At 42.9% G+C, this 22,690-nt stretch overlaps 1 protein-coding gene across 1 annotated transcript in view; it reads right to left on the minus strand.

Annotated features, from left to right (window-relative positions):
• The window catches only part of CLSPN (claspin), a 38,217-nt gene extending 17,059 nt beyond the window's left edge, over positions 1-21,158 (minus strand). Inside the window, exons 1-9 of the mRNA XM_058678797.1 lie at positions 21,029-21,158; positions 10,407-10,512; positions 9,481-9,923; positions 8,418-8,579; positions 7,354-7,431; positions 7,004-7,076; positions 6,172-6,280; positions 5,435-5,994; positions 1,673-1,864 (exon numbers count right to left, since the gene is read on the minus strand). Of these exons, the coding sequence (XP_058534780.1) occupies positions 1,673-1,864; positions 5,435-5,994; positions 6,172-6,280; positions 7,004-7,076; positions 7,354-7,431; positions 8,418-8,579; positions 9,481-9,923; positions 10,407-10,512; positions 21,029-21,052 (1,747 nt within the window). The 5' untranslated portion in view covers positions 21,053-21,158. The remainder of the gene's footprint in view (positions 1-1,672; positions 1,865-5,434; positions 5,995-6,171; positions 6,281-7,003; positions 7,077-7,353; positions 7,432-8,417; positions 8,580-9,480; positions 9,924-10,406; positions 10,513-21,028) is intronic.
• Between the last annotated feature and the right edge of the window lie 1,532 nt (positions 21,159-22,690).

The raw sequence follows: 22,690 nt of genomic DNA on the forward strand, positions 1-22,690 counted from the left end.
GTGCAGGGTCCCAAGGCTTTGGGCCATCTTCGACTGCTTTCCCAGGCCACAAGCAGGGAGCTGGATGGGAAGTGGAGCCACCGGGATTAGAACTGGCACCCACATGGGATCCCGGCGCGTTCAAGGCGAGGACTTTAGCCGCTAGGCCATGCTGCCAGGCCCAATAAAATAAATCTTAAGGAAGAAGAAGAAGAAGAAGAAGAGAGCTAGACTGGAGGTGGAGCAGTGGGGACCTCAACTACTACTCATATGGGATGAGAAGTACCCATCATGGGGAGCGGTTTAACCTCAAAGTGTCTTTGAGTGTCCTCAAAGATAACCATCAATAACCTCTTAGGACCAGCACTGTGGTATCGCTTATTAAGCCACTGCCACCGATATGGGAATCCCATCAGAACCTAAGTTCAAGTGTCCACACTGCTCTGCTTCTGATCCAGCTCCCTAATATGCCTAGGAAAATAGTGGAAAATGGCTCAGGTACCTGGGTCCTTGCACAAGGGAGACGCAGGAGAATTCTGGGTTTCCGGCTTTGGCTTGGCTCAGGGGAATGAATAAATGTATGAAAAATCTCTTTGTCACTCTTTCAAATAAGTAACATAAAATACTTGAAGAAATACATGTATGGAAGAGAGTGTCAAAGAATGAATACATAGGGCCCGGCACCTTGGCCTAGCAGCTAAAGTCCTCGCCTTGAACACCCCGGGATCCCATATGGGCACTGGTCCTAATCCCAGCAGCTCCTCTTTCCATCCAGCTCCCTGCTTGTGGCCTGGGAAAGCAGTTGAGGACAGCCCAAAGCCCTGGGACTCTGCACCCATGTGGGAGACCTGGAAGAAGTTCCTGGATCCTGGCTTTGGATCGGCATAGCACCGGATGTTGCGGCCACTTGGGGAGTGAATCATCAGACGGAAGATCTTTCTCTCTGTCTCTCCTCTTCTCTGTATATCTGACTTTCCAATAAAAAATAAATAAATATATAAATCTTTAAAAAAAAAGAATGAGTACATAATATTGTTATAGAATTTGTCTCTAATAGGGCATCAAGTTTTTTATTTATTCTAACTGTGAGTCTTCAAAAAAATCTGTGGAAAAATGAAATTTAGGGCCCGGCAGCATAGCCTAGCGGCTAAAGTCCTCACCTTGAAAGCCCCGGGATCCCATATGGGCGCCGGTTCTAATCCCAGAAGCTCCACTTCCCATCCAGCTCCCTGCTTGTGGCCTGGGAAAGCAGTGGAGGACGGCCCTGGGACACTGCACCCGCGTGGGAGACCCGGAGGAGATTCCAGGTTCCCGGCTTCGGATCGGCGCAGCACCGGCCCGTTGCAGTCACTTGGGGAGTGAAACATCGGATGGAAGATCTTCCTCTCTGTCTCTCCTCCTCTCTGTATAAACGGCTTTCCAATAATAATAAAATCTTTAAAAAAAAAAAAAAAAGAAAAATGAAATTTCATAATAATCTGGATTTTCCATGCACTTTTTGAAGCCTCCTCATTTGTTCTTTTTTGCTTTTTATAGTAATACCTATAAAACCATTTTACACAGCCCACACCTCCAGGTATGCTGCATGTGAATCACACCAGAAGCACTGCTCTCTAATCTCCAACTTCTCCAAGGGAAAAAACTCATTACCATTCATTTTCAGGTCTTACAATAGCCATATAGATTCCCATACCTGGTTTTGTGTGGCTTATTCCATCCAGTTTCTCAGAGGCCAAGGTCACAGGCACCACATCTGCCTTCAGCTCCTCCTTGCCCTCAGTGCTCAAGTCTTTCACGATGATGTTCACATTCACTATCTGATTGGCCCGGGGTTTGGCCACAGGATTAGCGTGTTTCCAGAAACGCTGCTTCAAAGCTTCCAGTTCTAAATCAAACACCAACAGTCTGTCAGTTTGCCATGCTCAAACGCTTTCCTTTACGATTCCAGCTGAGTGCTGGTGATTCTAAGCTATGCTCTTTAGTTCAATGATGTTGAGGCAAAAAACACAAACACAAAAAGGAACTCCCAAACTCCTTTGCTATTCACCACTGTGTCAGTTATACAACAGCGTGGCAACTGTTCGTCCTATTTCAAAAATCAGACTTCAACCCAGAAATTTATGATCTAATTTTCTAAGCATGTACAACTCCTAAAAAAAATCTCACAATTTTCAACTATCTATTCAAATGCTAAATTTGAGTGGTTTCTTGCAGGTAAAAAAGGACTCATACTTTCCTCAAGGGATCAGGCTAATTCTCATGGCAGAAAATTCTCAGTCTTGGGGACTGGATCACCATGGGAACGGCTTATCATGAGAGTGGCTACTATAAAGCAAGGTTGCCTCTCATATTTTAAGTCCCACGTCTGTACATGCCTGCTTGTTCTTCCACTCTGCCTCATGCTATAAGGCAACAAGAGACCCTTACAGCAAACCAAGCAGATGTGGCCACCAATTGTCTAGTCTCAGGTATTGTGAAAACAATGTGAAACATATTAAGCAGTAATATAGTGCTGATACATTAAATTTTAAAGCAATATGCACTTGTCATGGAAAACCTATCCTATGAGATAAGAAACTGAGCTATCCCCATTGCTTTCGCTCTTATTCCCTTCAATCCATTCACCACACCAGCCATGATACTGAACCCCCTTAAATAGGTATCTGATGGAATCACCGCCCTTATTACATATCTTCCAAAATCCAAGCTCTTAGCACAGCATAAAAAGCCTGTAAGATTTAGGGTCTGGATATAGACCCCCAAAAACCTCACTTCCGTCTATATCTTTTTCATATCTTTCCTCTCCACCCAGAAAGCTCCCCTCTCCATTCATCTTGATATCTCCTATTTGGCTTTTGGGACGTGGCCCGTTTTAGAAGCACCCTTGCCTGCCCAGTCCAAGTGAATCCCGATGTACAATCCAAAGGGGAATACCCTGACCACGGTACAAATCGTCCAGTGCTGTAATGTAACTACCTGCCTATCATTCCTACTATACTTTACATTTCCTGGAGAGCAAGGACTCTATCTTACTTGTATACACAGCATATAACAAAGCACTGAATCAAAGTTTATTGTATAAACTGGAAATCTAATTTTCATACTGTTTCTAAAGAAAAAAACTTTTTTTTTTTAAAGGAAGACAGAGGGAGAGGGAGGCAGAGATGAAAAGAGAGCTCTTCCTTCTGCTGGTTTACTCCCCAGGTGGATACAATGGACAGAGTTGGGTCAGGCTGGAGCCAGGGGCCTGGGAACTTCATCCAGGTCTCCCAAATGGGTGGCTGGGTCCCAAGCACCTGGGTCATCTTCTACTGTTTTCCTAGCATTAGCATGAAGCTAGATCAGAAGCAGAGCATCCAGGACTTAAACTCACACTCACATAAGTGGCTTAACCCATTGCCCGCAATGCCAGCCCCAGGAAAGATGTTATTTCAAAAAATGTGCCCACTATGTGCCAGGCACTATGCTATGTTCCCATATTAGCTAAGGGTGATTACTGAAAATATTACCCAAACTCTCTGAACCTTAGTCTCTTCATTTTGAAAAATAATACCTGGAACAATGAGAACTAAGAAAGATAATTAATAAAGATCTCATTGTCTAATACAGCAAATATTCAAAAGTAATCCTTCCTTCTCCTTAGCCTGGGACCATTTGGATTACCTCTAGTCTTCTATAACAAAACTGTCCTCAGTTTCAATAAGATCAGTACCCCAGTCCTGAGCTGTGCTAATGAAGTTGTTACACAACCCCTTCACTTTGAAAACTTTCACATCCTCCCAACAGGGATATCTTTCTTTCCATCTCCACAAAGCCATCCTTTCAATTGACAAAAGCTTACAGAGCATATTTTACATACCAGATGCAGCAGGTAACACCTGCCAACAATAAGCTGTTTATAATTTCACTAATTATAGAAACAGCCACCTCGGCTTTATTGCTGCTTTATGCTGTCTGAATGCATTACTTCAACAAACCTCATGATAGGTTCAGGCCTCTGATCCAGCAGGGCATCAGTATGCCAACATCCCAATCAGAGTACTTATATTTAAGTCTTAGCTCCATTCCTAATTTCAGGTTCCTGTTTATGAGCACCCTGGGAAGCAGCAGATGATGGTTCAAATACTTAGGTCTGGCCACACACCAGGGAGACCAGACTGAATCCCCATGTCGTGGCTTTGGCCTGGTCCAGCTATGTCTGTTGTGATTTAAGGAGTGCATCAGTGGGCAGGCGATCTTTCTCTGTGTGTTTACCTCTATCTCTACCTTTCAAAAAATTAATTTTCTTTCCAAAAAATGATAACTAAGAGAGGTTAAATCTTCACCCAAAGTTAACCATTAGTAGTAGAGTACTGACTCAAATCTTGCTATAGTCTATGCTGTAAGCTTTTAACCGCCAGGCCAAACTGCCTCAAGAGAGAAAAGTAAACACCCAGCTTGGCCTAAGAATCAGGAAGTCTACTCAGTATGATAACTGCTTGAATTCAATATTGAAGGATCATTCTTTCACTCAATAAATACTAATGTATATACACACTGATGAAGTGACAATCCACTGGAGAAGAATAAGGAACAAAAGAGATTCCACATTATAAAAGAGGTCTTCAAAACATTTGTGGGAAATGAGCATGATGAAAAGTCGTGTATGGATTTCAAAGTAGTTTTGCATAAAAAATAGACTTACTTTTCAATTCCATTTTCTCAGACTTTTCTGAGGCTCCCTTAAATGCAAGGAAGGCATGCAATGTGTAATGTTACATCCATCTCTTTTTACGTTTTCCCTTCAACCACCCACTAGGAGAAATGCATCCCCATAGCACTTATCGGTAAATTTTTCTCTCACCCCAGAAAAGAATATTTTCCCTTTTCTTCATACTATTTAATTTACCAGTTTCAACAACATGTTCTTCATAGACTAAGATGTCACTTAACTCCCCCTTACATTACTGTAACTTGCATATTTCTTACCATGCCTACAGTATAAACATCTAAAGTGTAGGATACATATCAGATTTCTCTGAGCATGCTCTACACCATTTTGTATGTAGCAGACACTTTAATATCAGCTGGGTGAGTGAAAAAAAACTCAGTTTTACAGACAATTTTAAGTGTATCAAAACGTTTAGCTATAAAGAACTGAATACTGTCTGCATGGAAGCCTAAACGAGATTTAACCAGGATCTCAGAATTTCAGATTGCAAAGACAGAAATAAATTCTGAAATGCCATAACACAACATATACCTCTTCCATACACTTATAAACAAGGTTTAGATCATTCCAATATCCTGTCAAGTCAAGCTCAATTGAACTCTTGCCCTGTCTGGGACATCTGTGGGATAAGAGCATGTGTGGTTACTGGTTTTTCTGGTGTTCTCTGTCCTTCATGGTGACAAGCCATTAAAACCCACCAGGACACGCCACTGTAGGGAGGCTCCCCACAGTCTCCAGGATTACCTCTGTTGGTTTCAGGCTCCTCAAGGATCACAAAGGAATCCTTGTCAGCACCCAGCTGTGGTTTCATGGAAACGTTCACTCCCAGCTGCTTCAGTCTGTCCAGGGTGAACCGTCTGGACTTCTCAGGTGGTGTAACCACTGCTGACTTTGTCTGCTGCCTGGGCTCTTCCACTTTCTCCTCTGTGTCTTCTGCTTTTCCTTGGTCATCTTTTCCCTTCAGGACACGAGCTTCAGAAGCAACAAGGCTTTCAGCCTGACACTCTGCACTGTCACTCCTAACAAAGCTGGATTCCTGCTGCGACCCTGAGCTGTCCCCTGGTAAAAGTCCAGCATCACTCTGCTTCTCCTGGGTCTCTGGCTCCTCATTTCTCACCAAATCCTTCTTGCAAGATTCATCTAAACCAGCAGGGACCTGGGGTTCCTTTGGAACCCCGGAGAGCACATTCACTTCCAACTCGGATTCTGTGCCTGCTGTCTGCTCAGCACCTTTGCATTGAGGGTCACAATCCGTTTCACTTGTTTTTGCAGCTTCCATGGTCTCTTTGTGATATTTGGATGACCTAGAGCAGGGAAAAGGAAGTAAAGCTAAAAATGATGTCCACTGTCAAACATTCTCATCCCTTAGCACATAATGAATCTGTTTTAATGGGACAACCAAATTTTTTTTTATTGCACGTGTTGCTGTGAAACTGAAAGCGTTCACAAAAATTATAATCACAAATAAAGAGGATTCTTACTTCAGGAGTGTCATAGGATTTCCCTGGCAAGTGGGCCGGGGCTTACGTTTGAAGAAATCATGAATGGTTTTATTCTCAGGCATGTGATAAGGAAGATTCAGTGCAGACTCTATAAAAATGAAACAAAACAAGCAAATAAAGGTACTGTATATTCTAACTTGTCACTTAAATAATTAACTAAATAGTATAACCAAAGACATCACAAAAAATTTTAAAAAATAATAATCCTTCCTTCAACAAAGATTAGACAGAGGATCCGTATTGCTGCCAGCATGCCAAATGAGCACTGGTACAGGTCCTGGCCACTCCACTTCTGAGCCAGCTCCCTGCTGCTAATGCCACTGGGAAAGCAGTAAAAGATGGCCTAAGTGCTAGGGTCCCTGCCATCCAGCGGGGAGACCTAGGTATATTTCCTGGCTCCCAGCTTCAGCCTGGCTGAGCTATGGCTACTGCAGCCACCTGGGAAGTGAATCACCAAACAAAAGATCTCTGCCTCTGTCTCTTCTCTCTCTGTTGTTCTTGCCCTTCAAGCAAAATAAATAAATCATGAAGGAAAAAAAGAGAGAGAAAACCTCGTGAAGGGATATTGATGCAATCAGTCCATAAATAATTATTTTTAAAAATCTTGCCTCCAATACAATTCTGAAGTTTTCTCAGTTTATACTGAAGTTCCAAGGACTTCAGAACAATGGCTACTGGCCATGATAACTTAAACTTGATATTATCGTTTTCTAAAGATTTGCTTATCTATTTGAAAGGTAGAGTGACACCCAAGTTGAGCTTAGAAAGAAATATTGTAGTGTTCCTCAGCTACACTGTTGGCTTGTTTTACCTCGAACAAGGCGCTGAGTCTCACTGTGCAGCTTTTTCAATGCTTCTTTACTTAACTTGGCTGCCTTCCTTTCCTTAAAGACAAAAAGTGATAAATGTATTATCCAGAACAAATTTCATCTCTCAGGAGTCTTCAAGAAAAGAGATGGAACATAAGCACAGATAAATACAAATATAAACTCAAGGTGTTCATTTTTTGTCTCAGAGAATTAATTCACCTGGATCCATATTTACATTCCTTTTATACGAAGCAATGTTGAGTACCAGGAAACTATGATAAAGCATTTGGTCCTGAGAAACACAATCTCCTGTGAAGAAACCAAGTTACAACTACGTAAAGCTCTATCTCACCTTTCTCATGGTGCTTTTTGATAATTCATTTTCTTCTTCAAATGAACAGACCCCACTTTCCAAAGATGATTCCTTTTTCTAAAAGAGATTACAAATTATTAGGACAAAAACTAAACTTAAAAAAAAAACTGTTTGAAGATAACTTCTGTATTCCAACATCATATCAGATTAATAAGTCAATTATTATTAAGTAGAAGATTTTAAACACAGAGAACCCTGTCAAATCAACTACTTCAAACAGAGCTTGAATCCTCATGTTTTATGCCTCTGCTTATATCTTCCCCTAAACAGACACACTGACTTGTAGGGAGCTAAGGAAAACTCAGAGGGGCTCGCATTGTGGTACAGCAAGTAAAACCACCATCTGTGACACTGGCATCCTATATGGGCACCAATTTGGGTCCTGGACACTCTACTTCCAATCTAGCTCCCTGCTAGTGTGCACTCAGGAAAGTAATGGAGGACAGTCCAAGTGCTTCGGCTCCTGCACCTATGTTAGAAACATGGAGGAAGCTCCTGGCTCCTACCTCTGGATTGGCCCAGCTCTACCTGTTGCAGCCATTAGGGGAATCAATCAGCAGATGCAAGATCTCTCTTCTCTGTTCCTCCCTCTCTCTGTAACTCTGACTTTAAAATAAATAAATAATCTTGCGAAGGAAGAAGCTAGCTCTTAGGAAGAGAAGTTAGGCTTCCAAACACTCAGGGCAATATTTTGACTAATGGCTTCCTCTGAAGCTCTCCCCAAGCCCTATGGAGATGAATTCTCAGGGGCCAGAGATTTGCAAAAGTCACATCTCTGCCCCACTGTTCACCTGCTTCTTCCCACAACACAATGCATCTTACTCTCCACCCCTGCAACATTCCTAGAAGAGCAATAACAAATCCCCAGTATCCAAGCAAGTTAGCATGTCTATCCCTTTTACTGTGAGTTTCCAAAATTAACAGCTGAAAAACTTAAATCAATTTGCACACATTTTTTAAACAAAAATTACAGTTACAACAGTAAATCAAAAAGGTCAATGTTAGAATCAGTTGGCAGGCTACTGCAATCCCATGTCGCTTGCCTGGTGCTTCTTGACTTTGTTTTTCACAGCAGCCCTTATTGATTCTAATGACTCTTCATCCTCTATGGCAGAGTTATCCTCCTCCTCCAAGCCAGTTTCAAAAAGGTCTTTATCCGCAAGTAGACAGCCGCTGTCATCAAACAGCTCTTCCTCATCATCTTCCTGGATAACACATAAAGAAGAAGTATAAGCTGATCATTCCACAATCCAATACTTTACAACATCATATGGAAATTTGGATCAGCCCATGTTTCATCAACAGACAAGTGTAGGGCATCTAGAATATTCTCAGTAGTTCCCAACTCACAGTTAGTCTTTGAAGTCCATGCTGTGATTTTATGCAACTATCCAAAATGCACTTAATGGTAAACTTTTTTTTGAAAAGTCAATTATATATTTACAAAGTTCTTAGTTTATAAAACTTGTGATTTTTCTAGTTAGCAAGTAAGACATGGCTGATGTACTAAAAAGTCCTTTCAAAAGTTCATTTTCATTGGTCAGAAGCAGTGAAAAAATTATTTCACATGCTCACACAGAAAAAAAAGAAACTCATGTATTCGGAATGGGTCTGCTGCGTATCTAAAATGAAAATTAAGACTGGAGCAGCTGTTGCGGTGCAGAGGGTTCAGCTGCTGCTACAGACAGATGACACCCACATCCCATAGCAGAGTGCTTGGCTCTGCTTCTGATCCAGCTTGGTGCCTCCGGGAAGGCATCAGGTGATGTTGCTCAAGGACTTGAGTCCCTGCCTCCCCACGTGAAAGACCTAGCTGGAGCTCCTGATTCCTGGCTTTGGCCTGACCTAGCCCCAACTGATGTGAACATTTGGGGAGTGAACCAGAGAATGGAAGATCTCTGTCTGTCTCCCTCCCTCTGTCACTCTGCCTTTTGAATAATTAAATTTTAAAACAAAAAGGAAAAAAAAAGAAACCCGAAAAAAAAAAAACCAATACATTGTAAATAATACTCACTGCAAAATGATCTATGAAAAGCTGTGAGAAAAGCAGCTTTTCCTAAAATAGTAATCTACCTGAGAAATAGTAAATCATCCTTTAAAATGTACCTTGGGTTTTGCTTCCTTCTTTTTTAGCTGCCTAATTTTTTCCATCTTTCTCTCCTCTTTCTCAAGTCTTCTCTTCGACTTTACTTTTGCTTTTCCTCCAGTTCCTTCTTTGTCCCGTGTCGATTTTCTGGAAACCTTTCCGTCAGCCGTGCAGTCCTTGGAGTTTCCAGACTGGAGATTTGGCTGTAAGCAAGGTGTCCCCTGAAGATTTTCCTGAGACAAAGACTCCTCTTTGTCACTTCCGTCACTCTCCGCCAGTGTTTTGTAAATCCTTTTGATTTTTCCATTTTTCCCCATGTATAAATTCTCCTTATTTTCCTCCTCAGCGCTGACATAGGTAGTTTTCTCTGGAGAGGCATTTGCATTTTCTGGTTCAGAGTCACTGTCCTGTAGCACTTTCCTGCTTTTCAATTTCTTACTCACAAAGATCTCTTCATCTGAATCTGGAGGAAACAAAAAAAATTTTTTAAAGGTTTACAACCATTGGGCCCTCCTCCTGGTCTCAGACTCCCGGAAAATACATTCAAGTACACAAATGTCACAGGATCTTGTGAAATTATGTAAATGGCACTAAGAGTTGATTATAGCAAAGAAAATCTAAAAACACATTTTGAAAACATTTTTCCTGGCAAAATGTCTTTGATTGGGAATGTTTAAAATTATTTTAATCCCTCTGGCAGGTGATAAATATGCTTTTACTAAAGGATGCATGCATTAACCAGGCATGTGGACGCTGTTGGACATTTTTATACATTCAGTAATAAGACAGAAATGTATATATTAAAAAAAGGTACAGTACTACTATCTTGCTTTTATAAAAAACAAATCAAAACTAGGAAAAGAGATGAATGAAATGGATTCAATCCACTTATGACCCAGCCTCCCACTTTTCATTTCTAAAAATAATAGTAATGGATGTTACAAACCCATTTCACTCAAGGATCCAGAAGTTCCACAGCTGCCCTGTCCACTGTCTAAAGGACTGTCTGCATCTTGAGAAATGAGTTTTGGATCAGTGATTTCTAGGTGTACCTAGAAAACAAAAACATGAGGTAACAGAAAGTTCCAAGTACATACTGATACACAAATCTTCAGATCATCAAGCTGGAAGAAGGAAAGGGCCGATTCAAATAGATCTACGAGGAGATGAAAGCTAGAATGGCTAAAACAACAAAACATTATTGTAGGAGGATATTTCAAAATGTTCTTGGAAAATGGAATTTAACAAGTTGACTTTGTAATAAAATTTTTTGAAAACCATAAACTTTTTTTTTTAAGATTTATTATTTGATTTTTACTACAAAGTCAGATATACTGAGAGGAGGAGAGATAGAGAGAGGAAGTGGAGCTGCCGGGATTAGAACCAGCGGCCATATGGGATCAAGGTGAGGACCTTAGCCACTAGGCCACGCTGCTGAGCCCGAAAACCATAAACTTTTGAACACTTGTTGTATATGCATGGATTTTAAAACTTCTATGTCAAAATAAATGTATTGTTTAATTTCACTTTTCATGAACTTCTTGAAGCCTTTTCATATGCCTTTAGGACCTAATACAACCAACTTTCATGAATAGTAAAATAATCAAATATTTACTATTCCTTCTCTGTGTGAACCTAATCCTCGGTGTACCAAAGAACTGATGAGGGGAAATTAAATGGTCACTTTTTTTTTAAGGAATTCACTAATACATTACATTCTCAGAGTTAAAGCAAAAGTATAATATTACAACACAACTCTCAGCAATTTTTATCTTAATCTGATTAATACAAAGCAGATCAAAGCAGCTTTGTTTTTAAAAAAGATTTATTTCTTTGGAGAGTAGTTACAGAAAAATGGAGGAAGACAGAAAGGAAGAAAGAGGGGTCTTCCATCTAATGGTTCACTCCCCAAATGGCTGCAACAACTAGAGTTGTTCCAGGCTGAAGCCAGGAGCCTCTTCCAGGGTGCATGGCGCAAAGACTTTGGCCATTTTCTGCTGCTTTTCTCAGGTCATTAGCACGGAGTCAGATGGGAAGAGGAGCAGTTGGTACTCGAACCAGCATCCATATGGAATGCTGACACCCAATATAACCCACTGCACAGATTGCTGGCCATATGTTTTTCTTAAGAGAAATATCCTAATTAATCAATGACAAAATGATTGCCAGACTATCACAATTTTAGCAACCTTCAATCAAATAGCAGTCCTAGGCAATGACAATAATGTGTACTACCTTTATCAAAAACAGAACAACCAGACATTATATGCAGAAGCACCCGACACCATCCACCCAGTATTCTTGTGAGAACATTCCCCTCTGAATCTGATCCAGTCCACAGACCCAAATAGAGGGACCAGAGGATTATGCTCAATAATTCCCACATCTAGAAGCAATCTAAATGTGGGAAACTCAGGGCTGGCATTGTAGCATAGCAAATAAAACTGTTGCCTCCAACATTAGCATCCTATATGGATTACAGTTTGAGTCTTGGCTCTTCTAATTCCCATCCCGTGCCCTGCTAATGGCCTGGGAAGAACAATGGAGGATGGCCCAAGTGCATTCAAATGCCACCCACATGGGAAAATCAAATGAAGCTCCTGGCAATGAATCAGCAGATGAAAGACCTCCCTCTCTCTCTTTCTCTTTTAATTAAACACATGAATTTTAAAAAGACATAGGAATCTCTACAGGACAAAGTAGATAGTTTAACAATAAATCACAGGGGAAAAAAGAGTGGGAAGTAATAGACAAGGATAATATACAAGAGGTATACAACATGAAAGATATATACACACATATATCAACAATACTAACTGTTGACTCTGAATCCCTATTCAAACAAAAACTGAAATACATGTGAGTCAAGGAAATCTAAACACTGACTAGATATTTTATAGGAGTCACAATAATAATACTGTTGGTATCTTTTTTTGGAAAGCTCTTTCAGAAATGTAGACTGCAATATTTGTAGATTAACTCTGACAGAGGGCTGGGTGTTCAGCGTAGCAGTTAAGGTACTGCTTGGGACACCTGCACAGTATTGAGTGCCGGGTTCGAGTTCTGGCTCAGCTTCCTACTCCAGCTTCCTGCTGATTTGTACTGTGGAATGTGGCAAGTCATCATTCAAATGGTTCCATTTCTAATACTCAAGAAGGAGATGTGGATTCAATGCCCAGTTCCCTGTTTCAGTGTGGTCCAGCCCACCTGTTGTAGTCATTTAGGCATCAGTGGATAGAAGCCTTCTCAATTTTAAATAAATTTGTTGGGATTTTTCTTCCCAATTATCCAGTAAGGGAAAAAAAGGTAGGGTATTAATTCAACAAGACTGGCCGTGATTTGATAATAGCTAAAGTTGGACGACGGGCTTAATATGTGTGCTTCATTTGTACAGGTGATTTTTTTTTTTTTAAGATTTATTTTTATTACAAAGTCAGATATACAGAGAGGAGGAGAGACAGAGAGGAAGATCTTCCATCCGATGTTTCACTCCCCAAGTGAGCTGCAACGGGCCGGTGTTGCGCCGATCCGATGCCGGGAACCAGGAACCTCTTCTGGGTCTCCCACGCGGGTGCAGTGTCCCAATGCATTGGGCCGTCCTCGACTTCCTTCCCAGGCCACAAGCAGGGAGCTGGATGGGAAGTGGAGCTGCCGGGATTAGAACCGGCGCCCATATGGGATGCCGGCGCGTTCAAGGCGAGGACTTTAGCCGCTAGGCCATGCCGCCGGGCCCTACAGGTGATATTTTCTAAATAAAACATTTTTAAATGTCACAAGTAAAAAAATGTAGATGTTAGATTATTCGGACAGTTAATGACCAAAGTGATCCTGGATGCTGCATCCTCTCACCACCTCAGTGTTCAGAGATTTGAATGAAATCATTAATGATAAGGCAGTAGGCATTGGCATTTTTTTAAAGACTTATTTTTATCGGAAATGCAGATAAAACAGAGAAGCAGATACAGAGAGAAAAATCTTCTGTCTGCTGCTTCACTCCCCAAGTGGCCTCAATAGCAGGAGCTGAGCCAATCTGAAGCCAGGAGCTTCTTCCGGGTCTCCCATGCAGGTGCATGGTCCCAAAGCTTTGGGTCATCCTCTACTGTTTTCCCAGGCTACAACTAGGGAGGTTGATGGGAAATGGAGCAGCCGGGATATGAACTAGCACCCATATGGGATCCCGGTGCATACAAGGTAAGGATTTAGCCACTGCACTGGGTTCAGAGGTGCTGGCTTTTTGGAATGGGAGGTTAAGTTCTGGCTTGCAAGGCCCACATCCTGTATCTGTCAGCTTGAGCCCCAGCAACTCCTCTCCATTCCAGCTGGAGTGCTCTTGGGCAGAGGAAGGCAGTGGAAGATGGTCCGTGTTCTTGGGTCCCTGTCATTCATATGCGACATCAGGATGCAGTCCCCAGTTTGTGGCTTGAACCTGCCCCATCCTGGTGTGGTGCAGGCATTTGGGAGGCAACCCAGCATATGGAAGATATGTCTCCCACCTTATTCTTTTGAATAAATAAAAAACCTTTTTAAGGGAGAAGTAAGATTGCAGGAAGGGCAAGGACACATTTAAACAGATAGGGAATCATTAGCCAGGGTGAAGCAGAGAGGCCATGATCCCGGGAAACAGAAGATGGGCCAATGACAGAGAAACACCTGGAAACCTGTGGACGTGGGGAAGCAGAGACAGCAGAGCAGGGTTGCAGTGACCAGATACCCCAGCAGTGGCTGGCGATCGGTGACTGGAGCTCCACCAGCAACCAGCTGGGAAGGAGAGTTCATGGGGAGCCCAGGAGGTGAAGCCAGGTACTGAACTACCCATCCTGCTGATTTGCTTAAATTGTCCATGAGCAGAAGCAGAAGAATGGGAGGAAAAAAAGTTAAAAAGCTGGAAAAGGAACTGAGTCAAGCTAAGAAAAGTATTGAAGAACTAAGGGCCACTTTTTTTTTTTTTAAAGATTTATTTTTATTACAAAGTCAGATATACAGAGAGAGGAGGAGAGACAGAGAGGAAGATCTTCCATCCGATGATTCACTCCCCAAGTGAGCTGCAACGGGCCGGTGTGCGCCGATCCGAAGCCAGGAACCAGGAACCTCTTTCCAGGTCTCCCACGCAGGTGCAGTGTCCCAATGCATTGGGCTGTCCTCGACTGCTTTCCCAGGCCACAAGCAGGGAGCTGGATGGGAAGTGGAGCTGCCGGGGTTAGAACCAGCGCCCATATGGGATCCCGGGGCGTTCAAGGAGAGAACTTTAGCTGCTAGGCCATGCCACCGGGTAAGGGCCACTTTTTTTTTTTTTAAAGATTTATTTTATTTTCATTACAAAGTCAGATATACTGAGAGGAGGTGAGATAGAGAGAAAGTGGAGCCGCTGGGATTAGAACCAGCGGCCATATGGGATCAAGGCGAGGACCTTAGCCAGTAGGCCACGCTGCCGAGCCCAGGGCCACTTTTAAAAGGTCGAATACAGGAGAATCAAGATGGCAGAACAGGGTAAGGACACGTTTAAACAGATGGAGAAACATTAGCCAATGTGAAGCAAAGAGGGCACATTCCAGGAAACAGAAGAAGACAGAACAACAGCAGAAGAGTACCTGGAGACTGAAAGACACAAGAAAGAGAGGACACAACAGTGTAGTACTGCAATGACTGGTACCCCAGCAGCATTCAACCAATGGCGATCTGAACTCCACCAGCAGCCGGAACTAAACCAGCAACAAGGTAGAAAGGACTTTCACTGGGAGCTCTGGAAGTGAACCCAAAGAACTGCCCATCCTGCTGGTCTGTTTGATTTGACCAGGAACAGAGACAGAGTAGCAGATTCCAGACGGGAACAGAGTAAATTTTACAGCCCAGTCCATCCCAGAGCCAAACTGGGAGCCATTTTGTCTAGAGAGACAAAGGCAAGGGAAAGGACTGAGTATGCACTGAGCTGGGAGTGAACTCATTTCTGGCTCAGTGAACTGCAACAATGGGCATCCTACAGGTTCCCACCCAAGACAGGTCCAGGTAGCCCTCAGATCTGATGGCCAGCAGATCAAGAACTCTAGTAGTGGTACATCAGGCACATTTTGTACACTGTGGCAAAGGCGTTAAGACTGCAGGGACAACAGTGAGCTGCGCATGCGCTGAGCTTTGCAAGCACTCACTGAGCTCAGTGCATTGCACTGGTTCCACAGGGAAAATAAGACTGATTTTGGCATCATACGGGTCAAAACAGGTCCGTGTGACCTTCAGACCTAACGGACAATAGGTTCTGTCAAGATCAGCACTACCAACAACCTAGCTATATAGGACTCCTGATGTCTCCCTAATCCTGGGACCTGCCTGAACCAGAAGTGGGAGAAAGGTTGTACAGGCAACTGTGCAGCCTCAGCACAGTATTACAGGAGGTAGAGATTGGTGAGCCAGGAGTTGGTGCTACAGATTTCTTTGTGGAAATCTAACATAAGAACTCAGACCTGGAACTTGTGGGAGGGAGTGGCACAATTGGCTGCAAGCAGAGTTGTGTACCAACTGCAATAAGTAAAATCGAACTGTAGACGTGTGGGTGACACAGCTTAGAAACCTGGCCCAAGAAGACTCTGCTAACAAGTACAATGACCAAAAGCAAAAGAGACACAGGCACAATGAATATTACTGAAGAGTGCCCTTCAAAGGAGCAAAACCTTTTGCCAAGCTCAGAGTTAACTGAGGAAGACATCGAGAAAATGGGGGATACAGAAATTAAAACTTGTTATAAAGTTTGTTATAAAAAACTTGTTATAAAAATCTTGTCAACAATGAGAAGCACGTAATACAGGAATTCAAGGAATTTAAGGAATATGTCACACAGGAAATGAACCAAATGAAAGCTGATACATTAGAAATGAAGAATACAGTGGAGCAAATTAAAAGTACAGTGGAAAGTCTCCAAAGTAGAATGAAGCAAACAGAAGAAAGAATCTCAGAACTGGCAGATATTTCCTGTCATCAGGGGGAAGCAAACAAAAAGCTGGAAGCAGAGGTGGATCAGGCCAAAAAAAGGATTCAAGAATTGAAAGACACTATTAAGAGGCCAAATATAAGAGTTTTGGGAGTCCCAGAAGGTGCAGAAAGAGAAACTGGGTTTACACATATATTTAATGAAATAAAAAAGGAAAATTTCCCTAATCTAGAGAAAGAATTGGAAAACAAGATCCAGGAGGGGCACAGAACTCCTAACAGGTCTGATCAAAAGCGATCTTCACCAAGACATATGATCATTAAGCTCTCTTCAATTGAACATAAAGAAAAGATCTTTAAATGCGCACATGAAAAAAAATCAATTGACATATAAAGGAATGCCAATTAAGCACACAGGAGATCTCTTACAGGAAACTCCACAGGCAAGAAAAGAATGGAGTGACATATTCCAGATTCTAAAAGAAAAAAAATTGTTGGCCTAGGATAAGGTATCCAGCAAAGCTTTTGTCTTTGAAAATGAACTAACATTCTTCCACAGTAAAGAAAAGCTAAAAGAATTTGCCTCTTCAAAACCTGCCCTACAAATGATACTTCAAGATGTTCTCTAGACAGAGAAGAGGAATAGCACCTACCAAAACCAAAGGGAAATGTGAAAAACATCCCAGTAAAATGACAACAGAAGACTAAACCAATGAACAACCCATTCCTAAAATGACAGGACCAAAATACCACCCATACATATTAACCCTGAATGTAAATGGCTTAAGCTCAATCAAACAGCATAGATTAATAGACTGTATTAAAAAACAAAACCCATCTGTTTGTTGTCTAGAAGAGACACACTTCACCAACAAAAATCAGCGGAAACTGTATCTCATGGGATTTGATGTTTTTGGTTAGTTTCATCTCTTCAAAACAGTTTCTTCTGATTAAATTCTTCAATGACTCGTAGATCATACAGTAGCATCATTTTCTGTAGAAAGTTCTTGATTTTCATTTCTTCAGCTACACGTTAGTCATTTAGCAACACATTATTAAACATCTTGGTGTTGTTAATTTCTTTTTTATCCCTGATGTTGATTTTGTTTTGTGGCTCCTCATTTAAGGGGATGTATAGTAGCTGTGTAATGGAGACTGTCATTTCTAGTAACATGTTATTTAACTTCATGGCATTGCAAATTTCTACTTTCCTTTATATTGCTGATTTTGTATTATGACTTTTCATTTGAGGGGATGTACAGTAACTGTGAAATGGAGACTAACATATCCAGATGTGAGGATACAATGTAGTACGCATTTCTACTTCCAGACAAAGATGGACTTACAATGAAACTGTTTACTATATCTTGACAACAGGATGCTGGACTCTCTGCCATTGTCCATGCCCACAATGATGGACATATGACTTTGTATGAAGAACTATACTTTAGTAGTGATATAGAGGAACTAGGTGGGGGGGGGGGATAGGGTTGGGATAAGGGAAATACCAGAAGCATATGGAACTGTATCATAAAATGATAATAATAATAATAAAATGTAAAATGTGCAAAAAGATATTCTATTGACAGAGAAAATAGCACATAAAATAACAAAAAACGAATCAAATAATTACAACCCATTGCTAAAATGACAATTACTACATATTGATTGATATTAGCCCTAAACATAGACGGATTAAACTTATCAATCAAATGTCATAGATTAGCAGACTGAATCAAAAAACAAAACCCACCTATTTCTTGCCTACAGGAGACACATCTCACCAACAAAATTATGCAGAAACTGAAAGTGCAAGGATGGAAAAAGACATTCCAGGCTGATGCAAAGGAAAGAGAGCTGGTGCAGCCATTTCTCCAGCAGACAATACAAACTCCGACATGAAAAATAGTAAGAGATGAAGGACGCCACATAATGACCAAAGGATCCATTCAGCAAAAAGAAATCACCTTACTAGTTTCTTATATTTTCTTGTTCATCTCTAACTTTACTCAGTTTTTCTTTCTTGCTTTTCTTTGCTAGTCAGGCTAAAAGTTTCTTTTGTTCACCTTCTCTAAAAATGGCTCTTTCTTGTTGCAATGTTTAGCTTTTTAGTTTCAATTTCATTTATTTTTGCTGCGATTTTATCATTTCTTGCTTCCTGTTCATTTTTTAAATAAGTCCTTAAGATGCATTATTAGATCATTTAACTGAGATATTTCTATTTTTGTAAATACCTAGTATTACAAATGTCCCTTTCAGAACTATTTTTGCTATATCTCATAAATTTTGATATTTTTGTTTGTATTTTCATTTCTTCAAAAGTTTTTTTTCCTTATTAATTTCTTCGGTGACACACAGGTCATACAATAGCATCGTTTTCTTCAAGAATGTTTAGAGGGCCTGGCGCGGTAGCCTAGTGGCTACAGTTCTCGCCTTGCATGCGCTGGGGTCCCATATGTATGCCGGTTGGTGTCCTGGCTGTTCCACTTCCCTTCCTGCTTGTGGCCTGGGAAAGCAGTAGAGGATGGCCTGAAACTTTGGGACCCTGTGCCCATGTGGGAGACCCAGAAGCTCCTGGCTCCTGGCTTTGGATTGGCTCAGCTCTGTTGTGGCCATTTGGGACGTGAACCAACAGATGAAAGATCTTTATATATCTCCTTCTCCCTGTAAATATGACTTTCCAAAAAAAATATATGAAATAAAAAAAGAAAAGGTTTATGAGGTTTTTAAAAAACATTTATCTTATTTTTATTGGAAAGGCAAATTTACAGAGAGGAGAGACAAAAAGACATTCCATTCATTATTTCCCTCCCCAAGTGGCCACAAAGGTCAGAGTTAAGCTGCTCCAAAGCCATGAGCTAAGAACTTCTTCCAGGTCTCCTACACAGGTGCAGGATGCCCAAGGCTTTGGACTGTCCTCTACTGCGTTCCCAGGCCACAAGCAGAGAGCTGGAAGGGAAGTGGAGCATCTAGGACACAAACCAGCGCTCATATGGGATTCTGGCACATTGACGGTGAGGACTTTAGCCACTAGGCTACTGTGCTGGGCCCTATAAGTATCTTTTGCATTTCTTCAGTGACACACTGGTCATTCAATATCCATGTTATTTAATTTCATGTTGGTGTAAATTTTCTACTTTTCTTCCTGTTGTTGATCATGTTTTTGGCCTTTCATTTAAGGAGATGTATAGCAACTGTGTTATAATAAAGACTATGATATTCAGATGTGAAGATACAGTGCAGTGTACAGCTCTTTCAAACTAAAGATGGACTCCCAAAGAAACTGTTAAATATGTCTTGACAATAGAATATTGCACTCTACCATTTTCCATATCTAAAATGTCAGGATATACTTAAATAGCAGAATGATGAACTTATGACTATTTATGAAGGACTTTACTATTGTAATAATATAGGAAAAATCAGTAGGGGGGGAGGGAATTTGGGGAGGTAAGAGAGGAAATCCCAGAGCCTATGGAACTGTATCATGAGATAATAGAATTAATTAAAAAATTAAAACTTTATAAAGGAAGAGGGAAAACCCTACTCCAGTGGTTTCTCAAATTACTAAGTTGATTTGAAAGTTTGGCATAATCATTAAAATAACCAAACAGAACATGTACAAATGGTTATCATGTATGGGTTGTTGATCTTCCCACCAATTAAAAGCAGTAAGACTGTTAACTCCGGGTATGGAGATGGGCTGCAGGCAACCTCACGGATCAAGAGTCGGGTGCGCTGCTCAGCACAACCCTAACGTAGAAAATGTGCAACAGGACCAACCATGTCCAAGACAGACTGTAGCAGAAGGGGAGGCAGAGGGGTGGCAAGAATTCTGTCATTAACTAATATCTCATCAAAAATCAAATGGCCAAACTATGACACAGGAAGCCAGCCTCCCTGCTGTTCGTTAAGTAGTGTTACCAGAACCAAAGACAGGATAGGATGAAGGTGAAGCAAGGTAGGGTCTTGTCCTTATTTAAAATGTTGACACTTCGACATTTTTTGCATTTCTTTAAAATACTGTATTAAAATGTGGTTTTTGTTTAATGGCCTTTAATTTTGCTTCCAAGGCGACGGTGTCTAGCCCTGGCCCAGACACCACAAAAGAACACATCAGATAACATTTTCCAGGTCCAGGTCCCTCCTCTAGCCCAGAGCTCCCAAACCGACCTCCCCACTCGGGGGCCCTGACGGAAAACTAGGGGGACCGGCACCCGACGACTTCCAAGGCCTCTGACTACTCTAGTTTCCAACTTCCCAACACCCCGCTCTCTATTGACAGAAACTCCCGCCCAGCATCCCCGCCGCGCGTCCGCCAGGTTTAAAAGGAGTTGGCGTGACAGGAAACGCGCCAAAGGGGAAGGCGGGCGACCCCGACAGAGCAGGAAGGGCTAGGGCGGCCGGCCCCGCGCGCCGCCAGGACCGGGTACAACGACCCCCGGCCCCTAAGTTCCAGAGGCTGGGGGTCTACGATCCGGGTAGAGGTCGCGAACCCCTCCCGGATGAGTCGCAAGGCCGCCGGAGCCCGCGCGGTGCACGCCGGGACTTGTAGTTCTCTCAACCCTGGCTCTCATCCCTGCCACACTTCACCCCTTCCTCGGCGCCTGGTCTCCGCACCCCCGATAGGAGGCATGTGCTTAAACCCACCTCAGAATCCACCTCGCCCGTCATGATTCCGGCCTCCCCAGAGGTCCGCACGGGGTCGAAACAGTGCGGGGTTCCCTCAGTCTTGGGAGCAGCCTGCCCCGCCGTCTCCTGCCCGGCGGCTACGTTCGAGCTTTCGCGCCCAGCCGCAGCGGATGACACGCCCTCGATGATTTGCGCCAATCAGAAGGAAGCTTTCTCTATTTGGCCCCGCCCACTGCCATCCCACCAATCACGAGGCGCTGACTGCCGGCCTAGGACTAGGCTCTGTGCAGGGTTGGCGGGTATCGTACTGATCTTGTCAGCTGAGCCCGGGGCGGAGGCTGCAAGGTTGGATGGAAGCGAGGCAGCTGAGCCGGCCTCACCTGCCCTACCAGCAGAGACGCTTGAACCGGTTACGGCTCACATCACGCCCGAATTGAGGCGTGAGCTCTCCAGGCTAGCACTGAGAAGGTCCAGCCCCCGGCACCTGCAGGATGTCCTGTACTTGCAAGATTTTGGAGGAGTCCTCTAATCTCATTCTTGGAGCGGCTATTTAGACCCTACTGCCTCTTTTTGTAACCTAATGCCAGTGGACATTGAAAAGCATTTTGCCAGCGGTCAGGCGGCTGCTTGGTGCATCTGCATCCCAGGTGGCAGTGCTGCTAGTGCGTTCTGGAGCCAGCGGATGATGGCCAAAGTCCTGGGGCCTCTGCCACCCACAAGGCTTCCTGGCTGCTGGCTGATGTGAGCATTTGGGAAAGGAACCAGCAGATGATTTTCCCTCTCAAATCAAAACTTTTTTCTCTCTTTGTTGCTCTGTTAAAAAAAAAAAGTTTTGCCGACTGCTTAGTTACCAAAGAACATGAATGGGAAATCGTTATAAATTGTCTTTGGGATCGATTTGAACATCCCAGACCGAGAGGGCTAAGAGGAATGAAGGAATGGAAAGCTCTGGAGTCCCACTTACCTAGACCCTTCCAACCGCGTTGTCTGTGTGCTGCTGGTTGTCTTCTCGCCTTTCTGTGTCGATGCTCCGTGCTTTCTTTGCCTCGGTCTGAGTGCAGTAAGGCTCACCTTCCCAGGCTTCCCCACCCTCTGCCGTCTGGTCTTACAGGCACACTGAAGCCAGCACCAGCGGAGAAAGATCAGAGAGTTTTGTGCCCTTCTTAACTGCACAGTGGTACCTACTGACAACCCCTCAGTCCAGGCTCCCCCAGACTTTCTTGATCTCAATGCTGAAAATCCCCCAGCCAAGGACCCTCCTTGGTCACTGGCATACCAGGCTTGGTTGGTCCCCCTGGGCACTGCACTGGCTTCCTCTTGCAAGTTTCTATCATTAGCTGGGCTCAGATAAAAGCCCTTCCCTCTGGGCCCGGTGCAGTAGCATAGCAGTTAAAGTCCTTGCCTTGAACGCGCCAGGAAACCATATAGGTGCACCGGTTCTAATCCCAGCGGCCCTGCTTCCCATTTAGCTCCCTGCTTGTGGCCTGGGAAAGCAGTCGAGGACGGCCCAAAGCCTTGGGACCCTGCACCCGTGTGGGAGACCCAGAAGAAGCTCCTGGTTACTGGCTTCGGATTGCCTCAGCTCCAACCATTGCAGCCACTTGGGGAGTGAACCAGTGGATGGAAGATCTTCCTCGCTGTCTCTCCTCCTCTCTGTATATCTGGCTTTCCAATAAAAAA

The sequence above is a fragment of the Ochotona princeps genome, chromosome 2 (assembly GCF_030435755.1).
Source record: "Ochotona princeps isolate mOchPri1 chromosome 2, mOchPri1.hap1, whole genome shotgun sequence".
Taxonomy (NCBI): domain Eukaryota; kingdom Metazoa; phylum Chordata; class Mammalia; order Lagomorpha; family Ochotonidae; genus Ochotona; species Ochotona princeps.